Below are 20086 nucleotides of genomic sequence, written 5' to 3' on the forward strand. Positions count from 1 at the left end.
AGGAAAGAGGAGGAGCGAGGAGGAGAGAGAGGGAGAAGGAGGAAAGAGGGGGAGCAAGGAGGAGAGAGAGGGAGAAGGAGATGGTGGAAAGAGGAGGAGCGAGGAGGAGAGAGAGGGAGAAGGAGATTGAGGAAAGAGGAGGAGCGAGGAGGAGAGAGAGGGAGAAGGAGGAAAGAGGGGGAGCAAGGAGGAGAGAGAGGGAGAAGGAGATGGTGGAAAGAGGAGGAGCGAGGAGGAGAGAGGGAGAAGGAGATGGTGGAAAGAGGAGGAGAGAGAGGGAAAAGGAGATGGAGGAAAGAGGAGGAGCGCAGAGGAGAGAGAGGGAGAAGGAGGAAAGAGGGGGAGCGAGGAGGAGAGAGAGGGAGAGGGAGAAAAATAATCTACTCTGTAGTAACGATGTCTGCTATCACAGAACCTCAAAAACGGAATTACATTATAAAGTTCCATCAATCATAAACAATCAGATGAATTACATTATAAAGTTCCATCAATCATAAACAATCAGATGAATTACATTATAAAGTTCCATCAATCATAAACAATCAGATGAATTACATTATAATGTTCCATCAATCATAAACAATCAGATGAATTACATTATACAGTTCCATCAATCATAAACAATCAGATGAATTACATTATACAGTTCCATCAATCATAAACAATCAGATGAATTACATTATAAAGTTCCATCAATCATAAACAATCAGATGAATTACATTATACAGTTCCATCAATCATAAACAATCAGATGAATTACATTATAAAGTTCCATCAATCATAAACAATCAGATGAATTACATTATACAGTTCCATCAATCATAAACAATCAGATGAATTACATTATAAAGTTCCATCAATCATAAACAATCAGATGAATTACATTATACAGTTCCATCAATCGTAAACAATCAGATGAATTACATTATAAAGTTCCATCAATCGTAAACAATCAGATGAATTACATTATAAAGTTCCATCAATCGTAAACAATCAGATGAATTACATTATACAGTTCCATCAATCGTAAACAATCAGATGAATTACATTATAAAGTTCCATCAATCATAAACAATCAGATGAATTACATTATAAAGTTCCATCAATCATAAACAATCAGATGAATTACATTATAAAGTTCCATCAATCATAAACAATCAGATGAATTACATTATAAAGTTCCATCAATCATAAACAATCAGATGAATTACATTATAAAGTTCCATCAATCATAAACAATCAGATGAATTACATTATAAAGTTCCATCAATCATAAACAATCAGATGAATTACATTATACAGTTCCATCAATCATAAACAATCAGATGAATTACATTATACAGTTCCATCAATCGTAAACCAACAGATGAATTACATTATACAGTTCCATCAATCGTAAACGATCAGATGAGTTGTGGGTATGGCAACTCGTGCAGGGTGTTGGTGTGTACGCAATATGCATGGCTCCTCTCCTATCATCAGTCTTACAGTGGAGACCCTGCTGAGACAGTGGTAGCTGCCACCTCTAGAGTGAAAGTTCTGCCTCGTAGGGATTGTCACCGTCCAGAGGGTGACACTCACTTCATCTTGACTGGAGGAAGATTTGGAATTGGTCCACCTGCTCACTGCCGTGTCTCAGAATGCCTGCCCCAAAAATCATGTAAAGAGAGGCCCAGTTCAGTCTATACAAGACACTTATGTTAAGAGAGAGAGGGGGAGAGAAAGAGGGAGAAAGAGAGAGAGAGACTAACACTCACTAGGATCCCTTGTGCCTCTGCAACAATACCTCAGAGAGGACTATCAATCCTCTCACAATCCTAGCTGTTTCTATCTTATATCCTTTCCTTAGGAAGCCTCAAGCCAGAGATGACTTAGAATGGAATTATAATAATGAGACAGCATTTGCTATGCCTGCATATTCTCTCTAAGAAAAAGACAAAGCCTAATTACACATTTATTGCTAAACTTAACTTCAGCCTTATGAGGACACTTATAATGTTAAGAAGGATGGCTAACTCTGGAATTTCGTCTGTTGCTACAGACTTAAGTTTTTTGGGGGGGTTTCTTCGTACCCCATGTATTAAGAACAATCTTCAGAGTTCCCTACAACAGGATGTACTGGTGTCATTCCGGCAGATCAGGTGCTGATTGAGGACCTCTCTGCTGATTGAGGACCTCTCTGCTGATTGAGCTGCTGATTGAGGACCTCTCTGCTGATTGAGAACCTCTCTGCTGATTGAGAACCTCTCTGCTGATTGAGCTGCTGATTGAGGACCTCTCTGCTGATTGAGGACCTCTCTGCTGATTGAGAACCTCTCTGCTGATTGAGAACCTCTCTGCTGATTGAGAACCTCTCTCTGCTGATTGAGAACCTCTCTGCTGATTGAGGACCTCTCTGCTGATTGAGAACCTCTCTCTGCTGATTGAGGATCTCTCTGCTGAGGAATGTGATTGTTTTTCTTCAGTGTGTTTTGATTTTTGTATTCTCTTGAACTTTTTAAAGCTGTTTATTTTGTATTTTCTGGTGTATTTTCTAGTGTATAAATTGTGTATAATTGTAAGATGCAGGGTTCCCTTCTGAAATAGACCTTGGTCTTAATGGGACTCCCTGTTAAAATAATAAATAATGAACACAACTATGAACACACAACTGAACTATGGGCAGAAAACTCTGATCATACAACTATGGCCAACCAAACACATTTTTGTTGGTCTGAAGCTTTGTCTGAGGCCCCAGGGTCATATCTAAGATCACTATAGACACAAATACCATATAGCCCCAAATGTGATGGTACTTTTAGGTGAAAATGAATTACGCTTCGGGGCTTTCCTCTCTCCCACACAACCCCAGAACATCCATAAAGTCCAATCTGAGATCCTAATGGTTCATTTCTCTGGGAGAGAGGTTTCACCAGCTTTATAGACCTGACAGGACCATTATCAGATAACTGGACAAACCAAAAGTACAGTAGACATTCATCTTTACGTCACAATATTAACTCCAGAAATAGTATCTGGTAAAGGGCGTCCAGATTAGATGAATAAGTATTTTCTAAATGTCCGTTTTCTCTGGCTTTGACGTCTCCAGAAAACAATGCAGTGAATCTCAACAGATCTCAATAGAGACTTGACAGTTGTCCCGTGACAATCGTGTACTACGTGCTCTGGGCATTAGAAACTGTTCATTTAGTGTCTGATGTGTTGGACTGTTGGAGTTGTGTTGTCTCCTAGTGGAAGATGTGGACTTTGGTATATGATACCAGGAGTTTCTTGGGCCCACATCCTCGTCAAATTCATGAGGCCCGCCCCAAAGCACCTGCTCTTTTCCTGCTGCCAGCTCCATGGCAACGGAGCACCCACTGATGACAGCACACACAGGCACTTAGGCAGCTTAGCACTGGCTAGTGACAATGTATGTCTCCATGTGATGAAATATGATTTTTCCATTCTATTGGATAGACAGGTATAGTAATACTCTCTCTCACAGCATCCATTATGCATTATGTGAAAGCATACAGGGACAAATGGACTACTCTTGTTGCTAACGGGTACAAGAGTGGTCTTTTTGTGGTCTTGTATGGCTCTGTTGATAGAGCATGGAGCTTGCAATGCCAGGGTTGTGGGTAAATTCCACAGGGGACCAGTACGGAAAATGTATGCACTCACTACTTTAAGAGGTTCTGGATAAGAGTGTCTGCTAAATGACTAAAATGTAAAATCTAAGTGCTGTTATTCTGGCTGGATACGTCTGTTCACCTGCTTTAGCAACAATCATTCTGGTTCTGTTTAAGATTTGCTTGAGGTTGCCCGCGGTGCACAACATGCAAATGTTTAGTATGATATTTCACTGAAGTACAAGTTCAATGTAATTTCCTGCCTCCTGTAATCACATCAAATCACTCTACACAGAGAGCATGTTATGGGAGCCGGGACAACATTTAAACTGTCAAAATGTCACCCAATGTCAGGCTGATGAGTGATTAGTTGGCAGAGTTGACACCTGGTCTCTCTCCCTGTGTCTGTCCCAGGTCAGTGTCCCGTCGGCTGGGTCTAACTGTCTTCCAGAGGGTGTATAACTACCTGAAGGGAGCCAGGGAGCGGCAGGAGGATGAGGGGAGCATCAGACAGGCCCTCAGCAGCCTGGTGGAGAGGCCCAGTGATGGCTTTGAAGTGGACCAACTACTGTACTACGAGGAGCAGCTCCAGGGAGCCAGAGAGGGAGCCAGAGAGGTAGCCAGAGAGGTAGCCAGAGAGGGAGCCAGAGAGGGAGCCAGAGAGGGAGCCAGAGAGGGAGCCAGAGAGGGAGCCAGAGAGGTAAGCAGAGAGGGAGCCAGAGAGGGAGCCAGAGAGGGAGCCAGAGAGGGAGCCCGGTGAAAAACATGTCTGACACTCACAAACCTGCGATCACGTTGCCTATCCAAGCATTTCAGAAAGAGCACATCTTGTTGCTCTCCAGGACCAGGGTTGGTGACCTAGTTGGTCAACAGAGATGACAGACATTTACTTCATGATAGACCAGGGTTGGTGACCTAGTAGATCAACAGAGATGACAGACATTTACTTCATGATAGACCAGGGTTGGTGACCTAGTTGGTCAACAGAGATGACGGACATTTACTTCATGATAGACCAGGGTTGGTGACCTAGTAGATCAACAGAGATGACGGACATTTACTTCATGATAGACCAGGGTTGGTGACCTAGTAGATCAACAGAGATGACGGACATTTACTTCATGATAGACCAGGGTTGGTGACCTAGTAGATCAACAGAGATGACAGACATTTACTTCATGATAGACCAGGGTTGGTGACCTAGTAGATCAACAGAGATGACGGACATTTACTTCATGATAGACCAGGGTTGGTGACCTAGTAGATCAACAGAGATGACAGACATTTACTTCATGATAGACCAGGGTTGGTGACCTAGTAGATCAACAGAGATGACGGACATTTACTTCATGATAGTTATTTTTCTTTTTGTTCTTCCTGTCATTTCCATCTAGAAGAACAAGCAATTAAATTAAATCAATATTGAATATTAGTGCATAGATTTTGGGCTAGATTCTATCAGATCAACATGGTGGTTGTTTTGGCGGTGTTAGAGGGGGAACTGCGTTAGAGCTGTAAAAAATCCACAAATGGCTCATTTAGTTAGCTTGACATGACAATTGAATGCAACAAAACCACCCGACTTTATAATCCGACAAATCCCATGCAGCAACGTTAGAAGTTCATGCAGCCGCGTTCAAACATTCAAATGTGTGATGTTCAGTTGTGTACACCTCGATTGGACAGATAGGCTATTATATACCCCCATCCAAATTAACATGAAAAGTATCAGGTATGAAGGTAAGACCCAGGCAAAAGACAGGTCAAGGCAGGCAGGGGTCAGTAAACCAGAGGTGGGGCAGCGGTACCGGACGGCAGGCAGGCTCAGGGTCAGGGTAGGCAGTCAATAATCCAGAGTTGGGGCCAATGTACAGGTCGGCAGGCAGGCTCAGGGTCAGGGGCAGGTAGAGTGGTCAGGCAGGTGGGCTCAGAGTCAGGACAGGCAAGGGTCAAAACCAGGAGGGTGAGAAAAAGAGAGACTGGGAAAAGCAGGAGTTGAGAATAAAAACGCTGGTTGACTTGACAAACAAGATGAACTGGCAACAACAGGCAAACAGAGAACACAGGTATAAATACACAGGGGATAATGGGGAAGACACCTGGAGGGGGTTGGCGCCAATTACGAAGACAGGTGAAACAGATCAGGGTGTGACAAAAACATGCATTAGCCGACACTCTATCGCCGTTTTGAACTTCTAACGCGTTAGGGATAATAAGGAGGGGAGTGGTTTGTTACACACAAGAGCAGCCGCTCACCTATTGGTCAGCTCATACAGCAGTTACACCTCCAACACCGCCAAAACATCTGCTATGCAGGTGTTTGCCAACGCAGGTTAACACTCAATCTGATTGAATCGAGGCCTTACTTTCATCAGCAGTGCTCAGTAGTTCTATATTAAGACACATATAGAATAATGGCGTCAATAAGAGGTGGTATAGCTACTCTTGCCCATGGGCTGAAGACAGGCCTGATTTCTGTACGGGCCTCTCCTCTCCAACATCAATAGTAATACTATTAGCATAATCTCTTATCTGTCCAAGGAACTGCACAGAATGTATGAATATTGTCCATTAAAAGTAAATGACTTCTGAAGACAGTCATTGCCTGGTCCTCTAACATCCTTTTAGATGTCTCTGTACTACAGACAGCCTTTTGCTTGACAATAAAGCATTTATGAAAATCCGGAGTTTGAGCACCAGCCTTTGATGTGAACTTTTAAGGACATGAAATATACAAGAAGTCCTCAAGTCATAGCCTAACTACTAGAAGCTGTAGGAAAAACAGAGATACAGTGAAAAGAGAGAAGCTTCTGCCCGCCTGCCAGTATGGATCCTCTGTTATCTCTGTTGTACAGTAAACTCCTGGCTTGGATCTGAGGAAGGCCCGGCACGACGGGGGGAGGTGGGAGATCAAACTCCTTTTATCTCTGTTGTACAGTAAACTCCTGGCTTGGATCTGAGGAAGGCCCGGCATGACGAGGGGAGGTGGGAGATCAAACTCCTTTTATCTCTGTTGTACAGTAAACTCCTGGCTTGGATCTGAGGAAGGCCCGGCATGACGGGGGGAGGTGGGAGATCAAACTCCAGATATGCCTCTCAGCTTCAATCTTCACGACAAACCAGAAAACATGACATCAAATGTGTTTGTTGAAGGTTGAACTGACGAGTGATGGTGAACGACCAACAAACATTTCACCAACATCTCAATCAGATTCTCACATCTTACCATGATTGAACAATATTTCAGACTCATAATTAAGAAAACGTAATATATTATTTGATTGGTTTTTACAGCTTGTTTCATTTTGACAGAAGATGTTTTATCTGAGGTGGAACATCAACAGGGAAAAGATAATCAACACACATAGGGGAAGAGCAGGATGTCATGCTGATTGGAGGTATCTTGGGGGATTTAGGATCGTGATTGGAGGAAGAGCAGGATATCATGCTGATTGGAGGTATCTTGGGGGATTTAGGATCGTGATCGGAGGAAGAGCAGGATGTCATGCTGATTGGAGGTATCTTGGGGGATTTAGGATCGTGATTGGAGGAAGAGCAGGATGTCATGCTGATTGGAGGTATCTTGGGGGATTTAGGATCGTGATTGGAGGAAGAGTAGAATGTCATGCTGATTGGAGGTATCTTGGGGGATTTAGGATCGTGATTGGAGGAAGAGCAGGATGTCATGCTGATTGGAGGTATCTTGGGGGATTTAGGATCGTGATTGGAGGAAAAGCAGGATGTCATGCTGAATGTAGGTATCTTGGGGGATTTAGGATCGTGATTGGAGGAAGAGCAGGATGTCATGCTGATTGGTTGTATCTTGGGGGATTTAGGATCGTGATTCAGTGAAGAGAGAGATGGAATGCTGATTGGAGGTTCTTGGGGGATTTAGGATTGTGATTGGAGGAAGATCCAGATGTAACGCTTATTGGAGGTATCTTGTGGGATTTGGGATGGTGATTGGAGGAAGAACAGGATGTAGTGCTGATTGGAGGTATCTTGGGGGAATCATTCACACCAGAGGTAGCTGTAGTTATAGGATGAACATGGTGGACGATCCCTATAAGACCAACATTACAACCTTATTGCTGCTGTGCCTTGATGGAGCCTTTAGAGACAGATAGGTGGAGACCAACATCACAACCTTATTGCTGCTGTGCCTTGATGGAGCCTTTAGAGACAGATAGGTGGAGACCAACATCACAACCTTATTGCTGCTGTGCCTTGATGCAGCCTTTAGGGACAGATAGGTGGAGACCAACATCACAACCTTATTGCTGCTGTGCCTTGATGGAGCCTTTAGGGACAGATAGGTGGAGACCAACATCACAACCTTATTGCTGCTGTGCCTTGATGGAGCCTTTAGGGACAGATAGGTGGAGATCAACATCACAACCTTATTGCTGCTGTGCCTTGATGGAGCCTTTAGGGACAGATAGGTGGAGACCAACATCACAACCTTATTGCTGCTGTGCCTTGCTGGAGCCTTTAGGGACAGATAGGTGGAGACCAACATCACAACCTTATTGCTGCTGTGCCTTGATGGAGCCTTTAGGGACAGATAGGTGGAGGGAAAAGATGTGGAGCAAACAATGGAGGAAGAAGATGTGTAATCTCTTCTGTAATTGTCTTCACACCCTCCCCCCAGCCCACACCAACATACACACAGCAGGTAGTCTATAACACTGACCCAGTGGTCTCCATCCCTCTGTCTGTCTGCTTCTCTATTTCAGCAGGTAGTCTATAACACTGACCCAGTGGTCTCCATCCCTCTGTCTGTCTGCTTCTCTATTTCAGCAGGTAGTCTATAACACTGACCCAGTGGTCTCCATCCCTCTGTCTGTCTGCTTCTCTATTTCAGCAGGTAGTCTATAACACTGACCCAGTGGTCTCCATCCCTCTGTCTGTCTGCTTCTCTATTTCAGCAGGTAGTCTATAACACTGACCCAGTGGTCTCCATCCCTCTGTCTGTCTGCTTCTCTATTTCAGCAGGTAGTCTATAACACTGACCCAGTGGTCTCCATCCCTCTGTCTGTCTGCTTCTCCATTTCAGCAGGTAGTCTATAACACTGACCCAGTGGTCTCCATCCCTCTGTCTGTCTGCTTCTCTATTTCAGCAGGTAGTCTATAACACTGACCCAGTGGTCTCTATCCCTCTGTCTGTCTGCTTCTCTATTTCAGCAGGTAGTCTATAACACTGACCCAGTGGTCTCCATCCATCCCTCTGTCTGTCTGCTTCTCTATTTCAGCAGGTAGTCTATAACACTGACCCAGTGGTCTCCATCCCTCTGTCTGTCTGCTTCTCTATTTCAGCAGGTAGTCTATAACACTGACCCAGTGGTATCCATCCCTCTGGCTGTCTGCATCTCTGTTGCTCTTTGTATGCCATTTCTAAAATGGCTGCACCCCATTCGTTTGCTTCTCCGCAAAGGTCTTCATGCCAGTTTTAGACACCTATTGCTCTCTGTCTTGTTCTATGTTCGCTCTAGAACAGGGATGGGCAAATGGCGGCCTGCCACGGGGAAACTCAGTCGAGGTCTCAACTTACTGTTGAGAGTTGGAATAATAGAAACACAAGGTATAATTTAGAAATGTGGTTGTGCATCAGCAGTTTCTCTCATGTGATGTCAGTCACTGATAGTCACTCAGTTAGCCACGTCAGCTAAAACATTTTATATGGCAAGTTAGTCTAGCGGCCAGCTATCTAAACTTGTTATCATAGTGGAATTACTGACCGGGTGCCCCCATTGATTTTGTTAGTCAGTCTCACTCAGACATCATATTACAAACTTCAAACAATTCTCTCCACCCAATGGCAAAATGTGTAGAATTCAGGAAATGAGCTGTCAAACAGCTCATTTCCTCTTTGCCCTGTCTCAAAATGAGTAGAATTGCATGAATTTTGTCATAAAATTGCAAAAACCTATGTCCTCCTGTTCCAATTTGTAATGTGTGTGACAGCGATGCGCCGATGCTGTGATTAAATCTAGCCTTTTATTAGGATTGAGGCCTTGGAGCTGATATCAATGGCTTTAATATGAGATGTAAAGATGGCCCATATTACCACTAAAGGGGAGAGAGAGATTGCATTAAAACACATATGACCTAGCTAATTTATCATTCACTTCCTCAATTACAATGACAGTTATAATAATATAGGCTGTGAGTGGATAGCGGATACCTCTCTATGAAACTTTAATCAACACTTTGCAATACTTAGAGATGCTATTCATCCAGAAAGGTTCCTGTCTTTCTGTTTCTTTTCAAAACATGTCTTCAATCCCATCACTTTGGACCACTGTTCAAAACTGTATGCTTGCTGCACAAGCTTTAGTGACTTTAATATAAAATTCATTGAAAACAGTAATGGAGAACCTCCATGTCCAATTCAACTGACTGGAATTGGCGAGATGACAGGTAGGGGAGGAGAGGAACAGTGGGGTTGTGTGAGGATGCCAGACCGCTGCATGGATGATGGAAGGAATGTCGAGGTTCAGGGGTAGACACCCACAGCTCTCTGAACAGTAGATCCTGATTAGGCCTCCCCATGCAGTCGTCTGGGAGATGTGTGGCAGATTGTACCTCTTCACACAGAAGTATGGCAGCTGAGTGTATGTGGGTGTGTGTGTGTGTGTGTGTGTGTGTGTGTGTGTGTGTGTGTGTGTGTGTGTGTGTGTGTGTGTGTGTGTGTGTGTGTGTGTGTGTGTGTGTGTGTGTGTGTGTGTGTGTGTGTGTTATTCTGGGTGTTTAAAAATATATATTTCACCTTTATTTAACCAGGTAGGCCAGTTGAGAACAAGTTCTCATTTACAGCTGTGACCTGGCCAAGATAAAGCAAAGCAGTGCGACAAAAATAACAACGCAGAGTTACAAAATCTATGTAAAGTGTGTGCAAATGTAGAAGAGTAGGGAGGTAAGGCAATAAATAGTCCCTAGAGGCAAAATAATTACAATTTAGCATTAACACTGGAGTGATAAATGTGTAGATGATGATGTAGAGATACTGGGGTGCAAAAGAGCAAGAAGATAAATAACAATATGGGGATGACTGTAACGACTGCCGTGAGAGAGTGGACCAAAACGCAGCGGAGTTAGTGTTCATCATATTTAATTATTAAACGGAACACTATACAACTACAAAATAAGAAACTGACAGCCAAACAGTCCTGTCAGGTGAAACACAATGACAGAAACAATTACCCACAAAACCCCAACGGAAAAACATGCACTTATGTGTGACTCCCAATCAACAACAACGAACTTCAGCTGTGCCTGATTGGGAGCCACACACGGCCCAAAACAAAGAAATACAAAAACATAGAAAGAGAACATAGAACGCCCACCCAATGTAACACCCTGGCCTAACCAAAATAAAGAACAAAAAACCCCTCTCTATGGCCAGGGCGTTACAGTACCCCCCCCAAGGTGCGGACTCCGGCCGCAAAACCTGACACTGAAGGGGAGGGTCCGGGTGGGCCTTCTTACGGCGGCGGCTCAGGTGCGGGATGTGGCCTCTGCCCCACCCTTGGTGTCGCCCTCTTAGGTGGCGCACCTGGCCGCGCCGAAGGTCTGGTGGGCGACCCTTGTTGCGCCCGGCTGGCGGACGACCCTGGCTGCGCCCGGCTGGCGGGCGGTGATGGCTGCGCCCAGCTGGCGGGTGTCCCTTGCTGCGCCCGGCTGGCGGGCGGCGATGACTGCGCCCGGCTGGCGGGCGACCCTTGCTGCGCCCGACTGGCGGATGACCCTGGCTGCGCCCGGCTGGCGGGCGGCGATGGCTGCGCCCGGCTGGCGGGCCACTCTGGCAGCTCCGAACAGGCGGGCCACTCTGGCAGCTCCGAACAGGCGGGCCACTCTGGCAGCTCCGGACAGGCGGGGCGGCTCTGGCAGCTCTTGACTGGCAGGCGGCTCTGGCAACTCCTGACTGGCGGGTGGCTCTGGCAGCTCCTGACTGGCGGGCGGCTCTGGCAGCTCCTGACTGGCGGGCGGCTCTGGCAACTCCTGACTGGCGGGCGGCTCTGGCAGCTCCTGACTGGCGGGTGGCTCTGGCAACTCCTGACTGGCGGGCGGCTCTGGCGGCTCCTGACTGGCGGGCGGCTCTGGCGGCTCCTGACTGGCGGGCGGCTCTGGCGGCTCCTGACTGGCGGGCGGCTCTGTCGGCTCCGGACTGGCGAGACCCACTGGAGGCCTAGTCCTGGGAGGTGGCACAGGACGGACCAGGATGGGGAGACCCACTGGTGGCCTGGTCGTAGGAGGAGGCACAGGACGGACCAGGATGGGGAGACCCACTGGAGGCCTGGTCCGTGGAGCAGGCACAGGACAGACCAGGATGGGGAGACCCACTGGAGGCCTGGTCCGAGGAGGAGGCACAGGCTTAACCAGGATGGGGAGACCCACTGGAGGCCTGGTCCGAGGAGCAGGCACAGGACAGACCAGGATGGGGAGACATGCAGGAGGCCTGGTTCTGGGCATAGGCACAGGACGTGCAGGGCTGGGAAGACATGCAGGAGGCCTGTTTCTGGGCGCAGGCACAGTCTTCAACAGACGGCCAGCATGCACCTCAGGACAAGTATGGAGAACTGACTCAGGTGACATCAATTCATTTACACGCTCCGTAGGGCGAATGCCGTGCCTTATGCACCAAACCAGCAGCTCTCTCATCTCTCTCTCCTCCAATCGCCCCATCAACTCCTTCACTGTCTCTGCTTCGCACCCTTCGCTCACCTCCAACGTCAACCCGACTGGCTCTGGTTCCGACCTCGGCACCGCCGACTGTCCCGTGTGCCCCCCCCCCCAAAAAAAAATCTTGGGGCTGCCTCTCGTGCCTGTTGCGCTCCCTCTCCTCATACCATCGCCTCTCCGCTCTCGCCGCTTCGATCTCCCACTGCGGGATGCGATACTCCCCAGCCTGAGTCCATGGTCCCTCTCCGTCCAGTATTTGTTCCCACGTCCATGAGTTCATCATGCTGCTCTCCTGGTGCTGCTCCTTCCTCCACTGCTTGGTCCTTGTTTGGTGGGTAATTCTGTAAGACTGCCGTGAGAGAGAGTGGACCAAAACGCAGCGGAGTTAGTGTTCATCATATTTAATTATTAAACGGAACACTATACAACTACAAAATAAGAAACTGACAGCCAAACAGTCCTGTCAGGTGAAACACAATGACAGAAACAATTACCCACAAAACCCCAACGGAAAAACATGCACTTATGTGTGACTCCCAATCAACAACAACGAACTTCAGCTGTGCCTGATTGGGAGCCACACACGGCCCAAAACAAAGAAATACAAAAACATAGAAAGAGAACATAGAACGCCCACCCAATGTAACACCCTGGCCTAACCAAAATAAAGAACAAAAAACCCCTCTCTATGGCCAGGGCGTTACAATGACGTAGTTGGGTGTGCTATTTACAGATTGGCTGTGTACAGGTACAGTAAGCTGCTCTGACAGCTGATGCTGAAAGATAGAGAGGGAGATATAAGTCTCCAGCTTCAGTGATTTTTGCAATTTGTTCCAGTCATTGGCAGCAGAGAACTGTAAGGAAAGGCGGCCAAAAGGAAGTGTTGGCTTTGGGGATGACCAGTGAAATTGACCTGCTGGAGCGCGTGCTACAGGTGGGTGCTGCTATGGTGACCAGTGAGCTGAGATAAGGCGGGGCTTTACCTAGCAAAGACTTATAGATGACCTGGAGCCAGTGGGTTTGGCGACGAATATGTAGCGAGGGCCAGCCAACGAGAGCATACAGGTCTCAGTGGTGGGTAGTATATGGGGCTTTGGTGACAAAACGGATGGCACTGTGATAGACTGCATCCAGTTTTCTGAGTAGAGTGTTGGAGGCTATTTTGTAAATGTCATCGACGAAGTCAAGGATTGGTAGGATAGTCAGTTTTACGAGGGTATGTTTGGCAGCATGAGTGAAGGAGGCTTTGTTGCGAAGTAGGAAGCCGATTCTAGATTTAATTTTGGACTGGAGATGCTTAATGTGAGTCTGGAAGGAGAGTTTACAGTCTAACCAGACACCTAGGTATTTGTAGTTGTCCACATATTCTACGTCAGAACCGTCCAGAGTAGTGATGCTGGACGGGCGGGCGGGTGCAGGCAGCAATCGGTTGAAGAGCATGCATTTAGTTTTACTAGCATTTAAAAACAGTTGGAGGCCACGGAAGGAGTGTTGTATGGCATTGAAACTCATTTGGAGGGTTGTTAACACAGTGTCCAAAGAAGGGCCAGATGTATATTGAATAGTGTCGTTTGCGTAGAGGTGGATCAGAGAATCACCAGCAGGAAGAGCGACATCATTGATATATACAGAGAAAAGAGTCGGCCCGAGAATTGAACCCTATGGCACCCACATAGGGACTGCCAGAGGTCCGAACAACAGGCCCTCCGATTTGACAAACTGAACTCTATCTGAGAAGTAGCTGGTGAACCAGGCAAGGCAGTCATTTGAGAAACCAAGGCTATTGAGTCTGCTGATAAGAATGCGGTGATTGACAGAGTTGAAAGCCTTGGCAACGTCGATGAAGATGGCTGCACAGTACTGTCTTTTATCAATGGCGGTTAAGATATCGTTTAGGACCTTGAGCGTGGCTGAGGTGCACCCATGACCAGCTCGGAAACCAGATTGCATAATGGAGAAGGTACGGTGGGATTTGAAATGGTCGGTGATCTGTTTGTTAACTTGGCTTTCGAAAACCTTAGAAAGGCAGGGCAGGATGGATATAGGTCTATAACAGTTTGGGTCTACAGTGTCTCCCCCTTTGAAGAGGGGGATGACCATGGCAGTTTTCCAATCTTTGGGGATCTCAGACGATACAAAAGAGAGGTTGAACAGGCTAGTAATAGGGGTTGCAACAATTTCGGCGGATAATTTTAGAAAGAGAGGGTCCAGATTGCCTAGCCTAGCTGATTCGTAGGGATCCAGATTTTGCAGCTCTTTCAGATCAGCTGTCTGGATTTGGGTGTAGGAGAAGCGTGTGGGGGGGGGGGGGGGGGCTTGGGCAAGTTGCTGTGGGGGGTGCAGAGCTGTTGGCCGGAGTAGGGGTAGCCAGGTGGAAAGCATGGCCAGCCGTAGAAAAATGCTTATTGATATTATCGATTATCGTAGATTTATCGGTGGTGAAGGTGTTTCCTAGCCTCAGTGCAGTGGGCAGCTGGGAGGAGGTGCTCTTATTCTCCATGGACTTTACAGTGTCCCAAAAGTTTTTGGAATTAGTGCTGCAGGATGCAAATTTCTGTTTTGAAAAAGCTAGACTTAGCTTTCCTAACTGACTGTGTATATTGGTTCCTGACTTCCCTGAAAAGTTGCATATCGTGGGGGCTATTCGATGCTAATGCAGAACGACACAGGATGTTTTTGTGATGGGCAAGGGCAGTCAAGTCTATACCTGTTCTTAGTTCTACATTTTTTGAATGGGGCATGCTTATTTAAGATGGTGATGAAAAGCACTTTTAAAGAGCAACCAGGCATCCTCTACTTATGGGATGAAGTCAATATCCTTCCAGGATACCTGGGCCAGGTCAATTAGAAAGGCCTGCTCGCTGAAGTGTTTTAGGGAGCGTTTGACAGTGATGAGGGGTGGTCGTTTGACCGCGGACCCATTACGGACGCCGCAGGCAATGAGGCAGTGATCGCTGAGATCCTGGTTGAAGACAGCAGAGGTGTATTTAGAGGGCAGGTTTGTCAGGATGATATCTAAGAGGGTGCCCATGGTTACAGATTTAGGGTTGTACCTGGTAGGTTCCTTGATAATTTGTATGAGATTGAGGGCATCTAGCTTAGGTTGTAGGACGGCCAGGGTGTTAAGCATATCCCAGTTTAGGTCACTTAACAGTACACACTCTGAAGATAGATGGGGGGCAATCAATTCACATATGGTGTCAAGGGCACAGCTGGGGGCTGAGGGGGGTCTATAACAAGAGGCAACGGCGAGAGACTTGTTTCTGGAAATGTGGATTTTTAAAAGTAGAAGCTCGAATTGTTTGGGCACAGACCTGGATAGTATGACAGACCTCTGCAGGCTATCTCTGCAGTAGATTGCAACTCCACCCCCTTTGGCAGTTCTATCTTGTCGGAAAATGTTGTAGTTAGGGATGGAAATTTCTGGATTTTTTTGTGGCCTTCCTAAACCAAGATTCAGACACGGCTAGGACATCCGGGTTGGCAGAGTGTGCTAAAGCAGTGAGTAAAACAAACTTAGGGAGGAGGCTTCTAATGTTAACATGCATGAAACCAAGGCTTTTACGGTTACATAAGTCAACAAATGAGAGCGCCTGGGGAATGGGAGTGGTGCTGGGGGCTGCAGGGCCTGGGTTAACCTCTACATCACCAGAGGAACTGAGGAGGAGTAGGATAAGGGTACGGCTAAAGGCTATAAGAACTGGTCGTCTAGTGCGTTCGGAACAGAGAGTAAAAGAAGCAGATTTCTGTGCGTGGAAGAATAGATTTGTGTGTGTGTGTGTGTGTGTGTGTGTGTGTGTGTGTGTGTGTGTGTGTGTGTGTGTGTGTGTGTGTGTGTGTGTGTGTGTGTGTGTGTGTGTGTGTGTGTGTGTGTGTGTGTGTGTGTGTGTGTGTGTGTGTGTGTGTGTGTGTGTGTGTGTGTGCCTTCCTCTCCCACACACCATCTGTGTGGGTCTCTCTTACTTGTTCATCCTTTAACATTTTCCTCTCCTCTTCCAGTTAAGATGAGTTTCATTCTTCACTCTGTCCATTTTCCATTCAGCAGGAGGTATTCTTGAGTGCATTGAAATGGGGTGTAAAGAAGCCTATGAGTTTAATGAATGATGACCAGCCTCTGGCTCTCTATTGTTGAGGCACACACAAACACAGTATTTCTCTCAATGTCTCACCTTATCCCATATCTCTTGTTCCTCTCTCTTGCTCTCTCTCGTTCTCTCTCTCTCTTGCTCTCTCTTCACCTCTCTCTGTCTCTGTCTCTTTCTCTCTCTCTCTTCCCCTCTCTCTGTCTCTTTCTCTCTCTCTCTCTCTCTTCCCCTCTCTCTCTTTCTCTCTCTCTCTCTCTCTCTCTCTCTCTCTCTCTCTTTCTTCCCCTCTCTCTGTCTTTCTCTCTTCCCCTCTCTCTCTTTTCTCTCTCTCTCTCTCTCTTCCTCTCTCTCTGTCTCTTTCTCTCTCTCTTCCCCTCTCTTTCCCTCTCTCTCCCTCTGTCTCTCTCTCTCCCTCTCTGTCTGGATGCTATTAGTATGCTGTGACGTGCGGGCTGCTGTGTGCATGGCTGCAGGGAGATAAATTAATTGATATTTGGGTGGTGGTGGCGACAATTCCACTCCAACGGACACACTTATACACGTTGACCCACTTTTGAAGCTGAGTGCTCACTGTCAAACTGAGGCTGCAAATCAGGAAGCGCTCAAGAGAGCCAAGTCAATGTCACTTGAGGTCCAATTCAATCAAAGTGCTAACCAGGAGTTTCTGGAATAATGCAAAACAAAGCTTGTCATGGCATCAGGCATGCTTATACATTTGAGTCTGTAAACATTGTTTTGTTACGAACATGAATCAAAAATGTATTCTGTATTGGGATAAAGCTGTTGCTTTGTATTTTCCTCAAAACCATGGTTAGTGGTTTTGATTGATTGATTAGGACCCCTTTAGTCAGTAAAATCGACTCAATCATTTATCAAAACACAATGAAACAATAGTGTTCTCTTTTATAAGAGTATTGTCCACATACAATAAATCATGGATTTCAAATAACTTGGTACCCATAGGAGGGAGATTCGTGAAAGACAGGGAAATTGCTCCAGTGAATTGGGTATTTTCAGCAGAAAGGGGTCATCTCTAACCCAGGGGAGAGGGCACCAGCTGACTGGAGGTGTTGGACACCGAAGTAAAGGAACTGTTATTAATGTCTCTGTATTTCATCATCAGCCAATTAGGAGCTAAGTGTCCCCTCTAAGTGTCCCCTCTCCCTCTCCCTCTCTGTACCTGAACCCACACAACATCCAAATAATACAAAAGTATTATTTTATAGCATCACCCTCAGTTAAATAAAGGTTAAATAAAAATATATATATAATTTTAAAAAACAAGGTACATTTTGAATGAACTGCAACTAATGTCAGGTTGTTACAATTAATAAAAGTCAATTCTCCAATTTATGGATGCACATTTTTCTCACACTTACCCATCGCCCTTAACACAAAAACCTAATTTATTGATGGATGGTGGCTATTTAAACGTTTTGTGAGGCATACTTGTGTCTTTTTACCCCGAGGTAACCTCATAAAGAGGATTTCCCAGGTGGAGTGAGGGTGTTATAATACAACTCATGGTAGCAGATTATTCATCCAATATCCCACTATTATTTTATTTGTCAAGAGGCTCTCATTTGCAGGAGAAGTTTTGTAAGCAACACCAAAATAAGTAATTTAACATTTCAGTAACAGTTCCTGAAAACAGACCTACAGCTTGTACAACTTTGGGGCAATATCAATATTAAGGCTGAAGAGTACCCTCATGTATGTCTTACATCCTTAAATCTGATAAATGAGGGTTATTAGAAAGGTGAGTGCTCTGTGGAGAGAGAGAGGGAAAGAGAGAGAGAGGAGGGAGGGTGAGAGGACTGAAGAGTTTGTCCTCCTCCCCAAATCAGATTTGCCCCAGGCTCTAAATATAGCACTGGTGATATCAGGACACCTCCCTAGAGGAACCAGCTTTCCTACCATACTGAGGATATCCTCAATTATTAGAGTTTTGTCAATGTAAGTGACAAATTACTCTGGATTTTGTGTGTGTGTGTGTGTGTGTGTGTGTGTGTGTGTGTGTGTGTGTGTGTGTGTGTGTGTGTGTGTGTGTGTGTGTGTGTGTGTGTGTGTGTGTGTGTGTGTGTGTGTGTGTGTGTGTGTGTGGCTCTGCACTGGGTGACACAATTATAATTTGTTTTTACTGCACAACGGTTCGAATAATTTTCATTGTGAAGGAATTTGGTTATGAAAAATGACAATATTTGGCCTAGGCAAATACCTACGTTCAATACTGACGCTCAATACTGACTCTCCATACTTACTCATTTGTATTTCATTTATGGATCATTATAAAGATTATAACAGCAACTACTCAAACAGCATACAGAAATATATGTCAAATGTGTGGGCTTGGAGCCAGAAAGGGAGAGAGAGAGAGAACGGGTCAGAGAGAGAGAAGGGGGAGAGAGAGAGAAAGAAAGAAAGAGACAGAGACTAATATGAACTTATTCCAGCGTCAGGAGAACATCCAGTCAGTTAACCACTGGAAAGGTCAGCTGTGTTTATTGTCTTGGCATAAGGACGTTGCAGTAGGTCACTTTAGCCTAGTGACAGCTGTTTCTGTACTCTACTGAGTCAACAGTGTTTTTCATTTTTGAAACATTTCAATCTGTCTCCATATGTATACAGTAACTCATATTTACAGATATGGGATCTGAATTTGACCACCCTGTTGTTCTAGGAGTGTTCCTACACAGCAGGAATTGCAAACATGTAGTGTAATTGAGGTTTAGACAGGCTTCTAAAATTATTAATTTCCACTTTTACATTTCAGACTTGATTTGGCCTTACTAAAAATGTACCAACCCCTACAAAAATGTCCACTAATTATAAAATAATTCACATTTCCTGTTGCTACAGGATTATTTTCCTGCTGTAAGAAACGGGTCAGACCACACTGGATTTCGGAGTATAAATGCACAGATGAACCACCACCAGCCAAATCCTGTTTCCTTCAGCTGGTGTCAGGAGGATCACAGAGGCCGATAGACGTGAGGGCTTGGCTCAGTGGCTCAGCTGCTCAGCAGCAGGACCGGCCCGGAACGATACAGGAAGTGATTTGTCTCCAGAGGAAGAAGACACTTATTTATCATATTAATCTATTCTAATGCACTTAACCTTATCTACCCAGAAGGTTAGCTCAGATGTGACACATGCATTGATTACAGTAAATTCACCTCACACAGACTGTCTCCAGAGACCATGGCCTTGTTAATTAGAATGCATTGTAGTTAATGTGCTGCAATGAAATTAAACAGTTACTGGAAAATGCTGTGTGCGAGTCAACAGTAATATGTTGTGGCAGTGGTGATTTTAGCATGTAAATCTTGATGGGGGCTAACTAAACTTTTTTTATTTCTATGCACAACACAACAAATGGTGCCCACAAACTGTTAGGGCCTACATAAAGCTGTCCCAACAGCAGAGTCCCAACAGCAGTCCCAACACCTTACCACTACTACACCTGGCTATCAGCAGAGCCTTGTCTGGGAGCAAAAGAGTTCATTCAGCCTCATTTACTGACTTAAAAAAATATAGCTGATATGGCTGACTTGCTTAAACAAATGTGGTTTCTACTGACAATTGAGATGTACTAACTATGGCATAAGGGGACGACGAGCGGATAAGAGGCAAACTGTAATTTCGATTAAGACATTAATGAGAGAGCTAGGACGGATGTAGTCAGTGTAAGTATTTGTTCAGCAC

The 20086-nt window shown here is 45.6% G+C and overlaps 1 protein-coding gene across 1 annotated transcript; it reads left to right on the top strand.

The window, feature by feature from the left end:
• The first annotated feature begins 1456 nt into the window (after positions 1 to 1456).
• LOC145863964 (uncharacterized) lies at positions 1457 to 19630 on the top strand. The gene is made up of 3 exons (XM_082968596.1): positions 1457 to 1512; positions 4029 to 4314; positions 19241 to 19630. The coding sequence occupies exons 1-3, from the start codon at positions 1457 to 1459 to the stop codon at positions 19367 to 19369; spliced, it is 471 nt and encodes a 156-aa protein (XP_082824722.1). The 3' UTR covers positions 19370 to 19630.
• The last annotated feature ends 456 nt before the right edge of the window (positions 19631 to 20086 follow it).

This window comes from Salmo salar, chromosome 02, assembly GCF_965601325.2.
Source record: "Salmo salar chromosome 02, fSalSal1, whole genome shotgun sequence".
Lineage (NCBI taxonomy): Eukaryota > Metazoa > Chordata > Actinopteri > Salmoniformes > Salmonidae > Salmo > Salmo salar.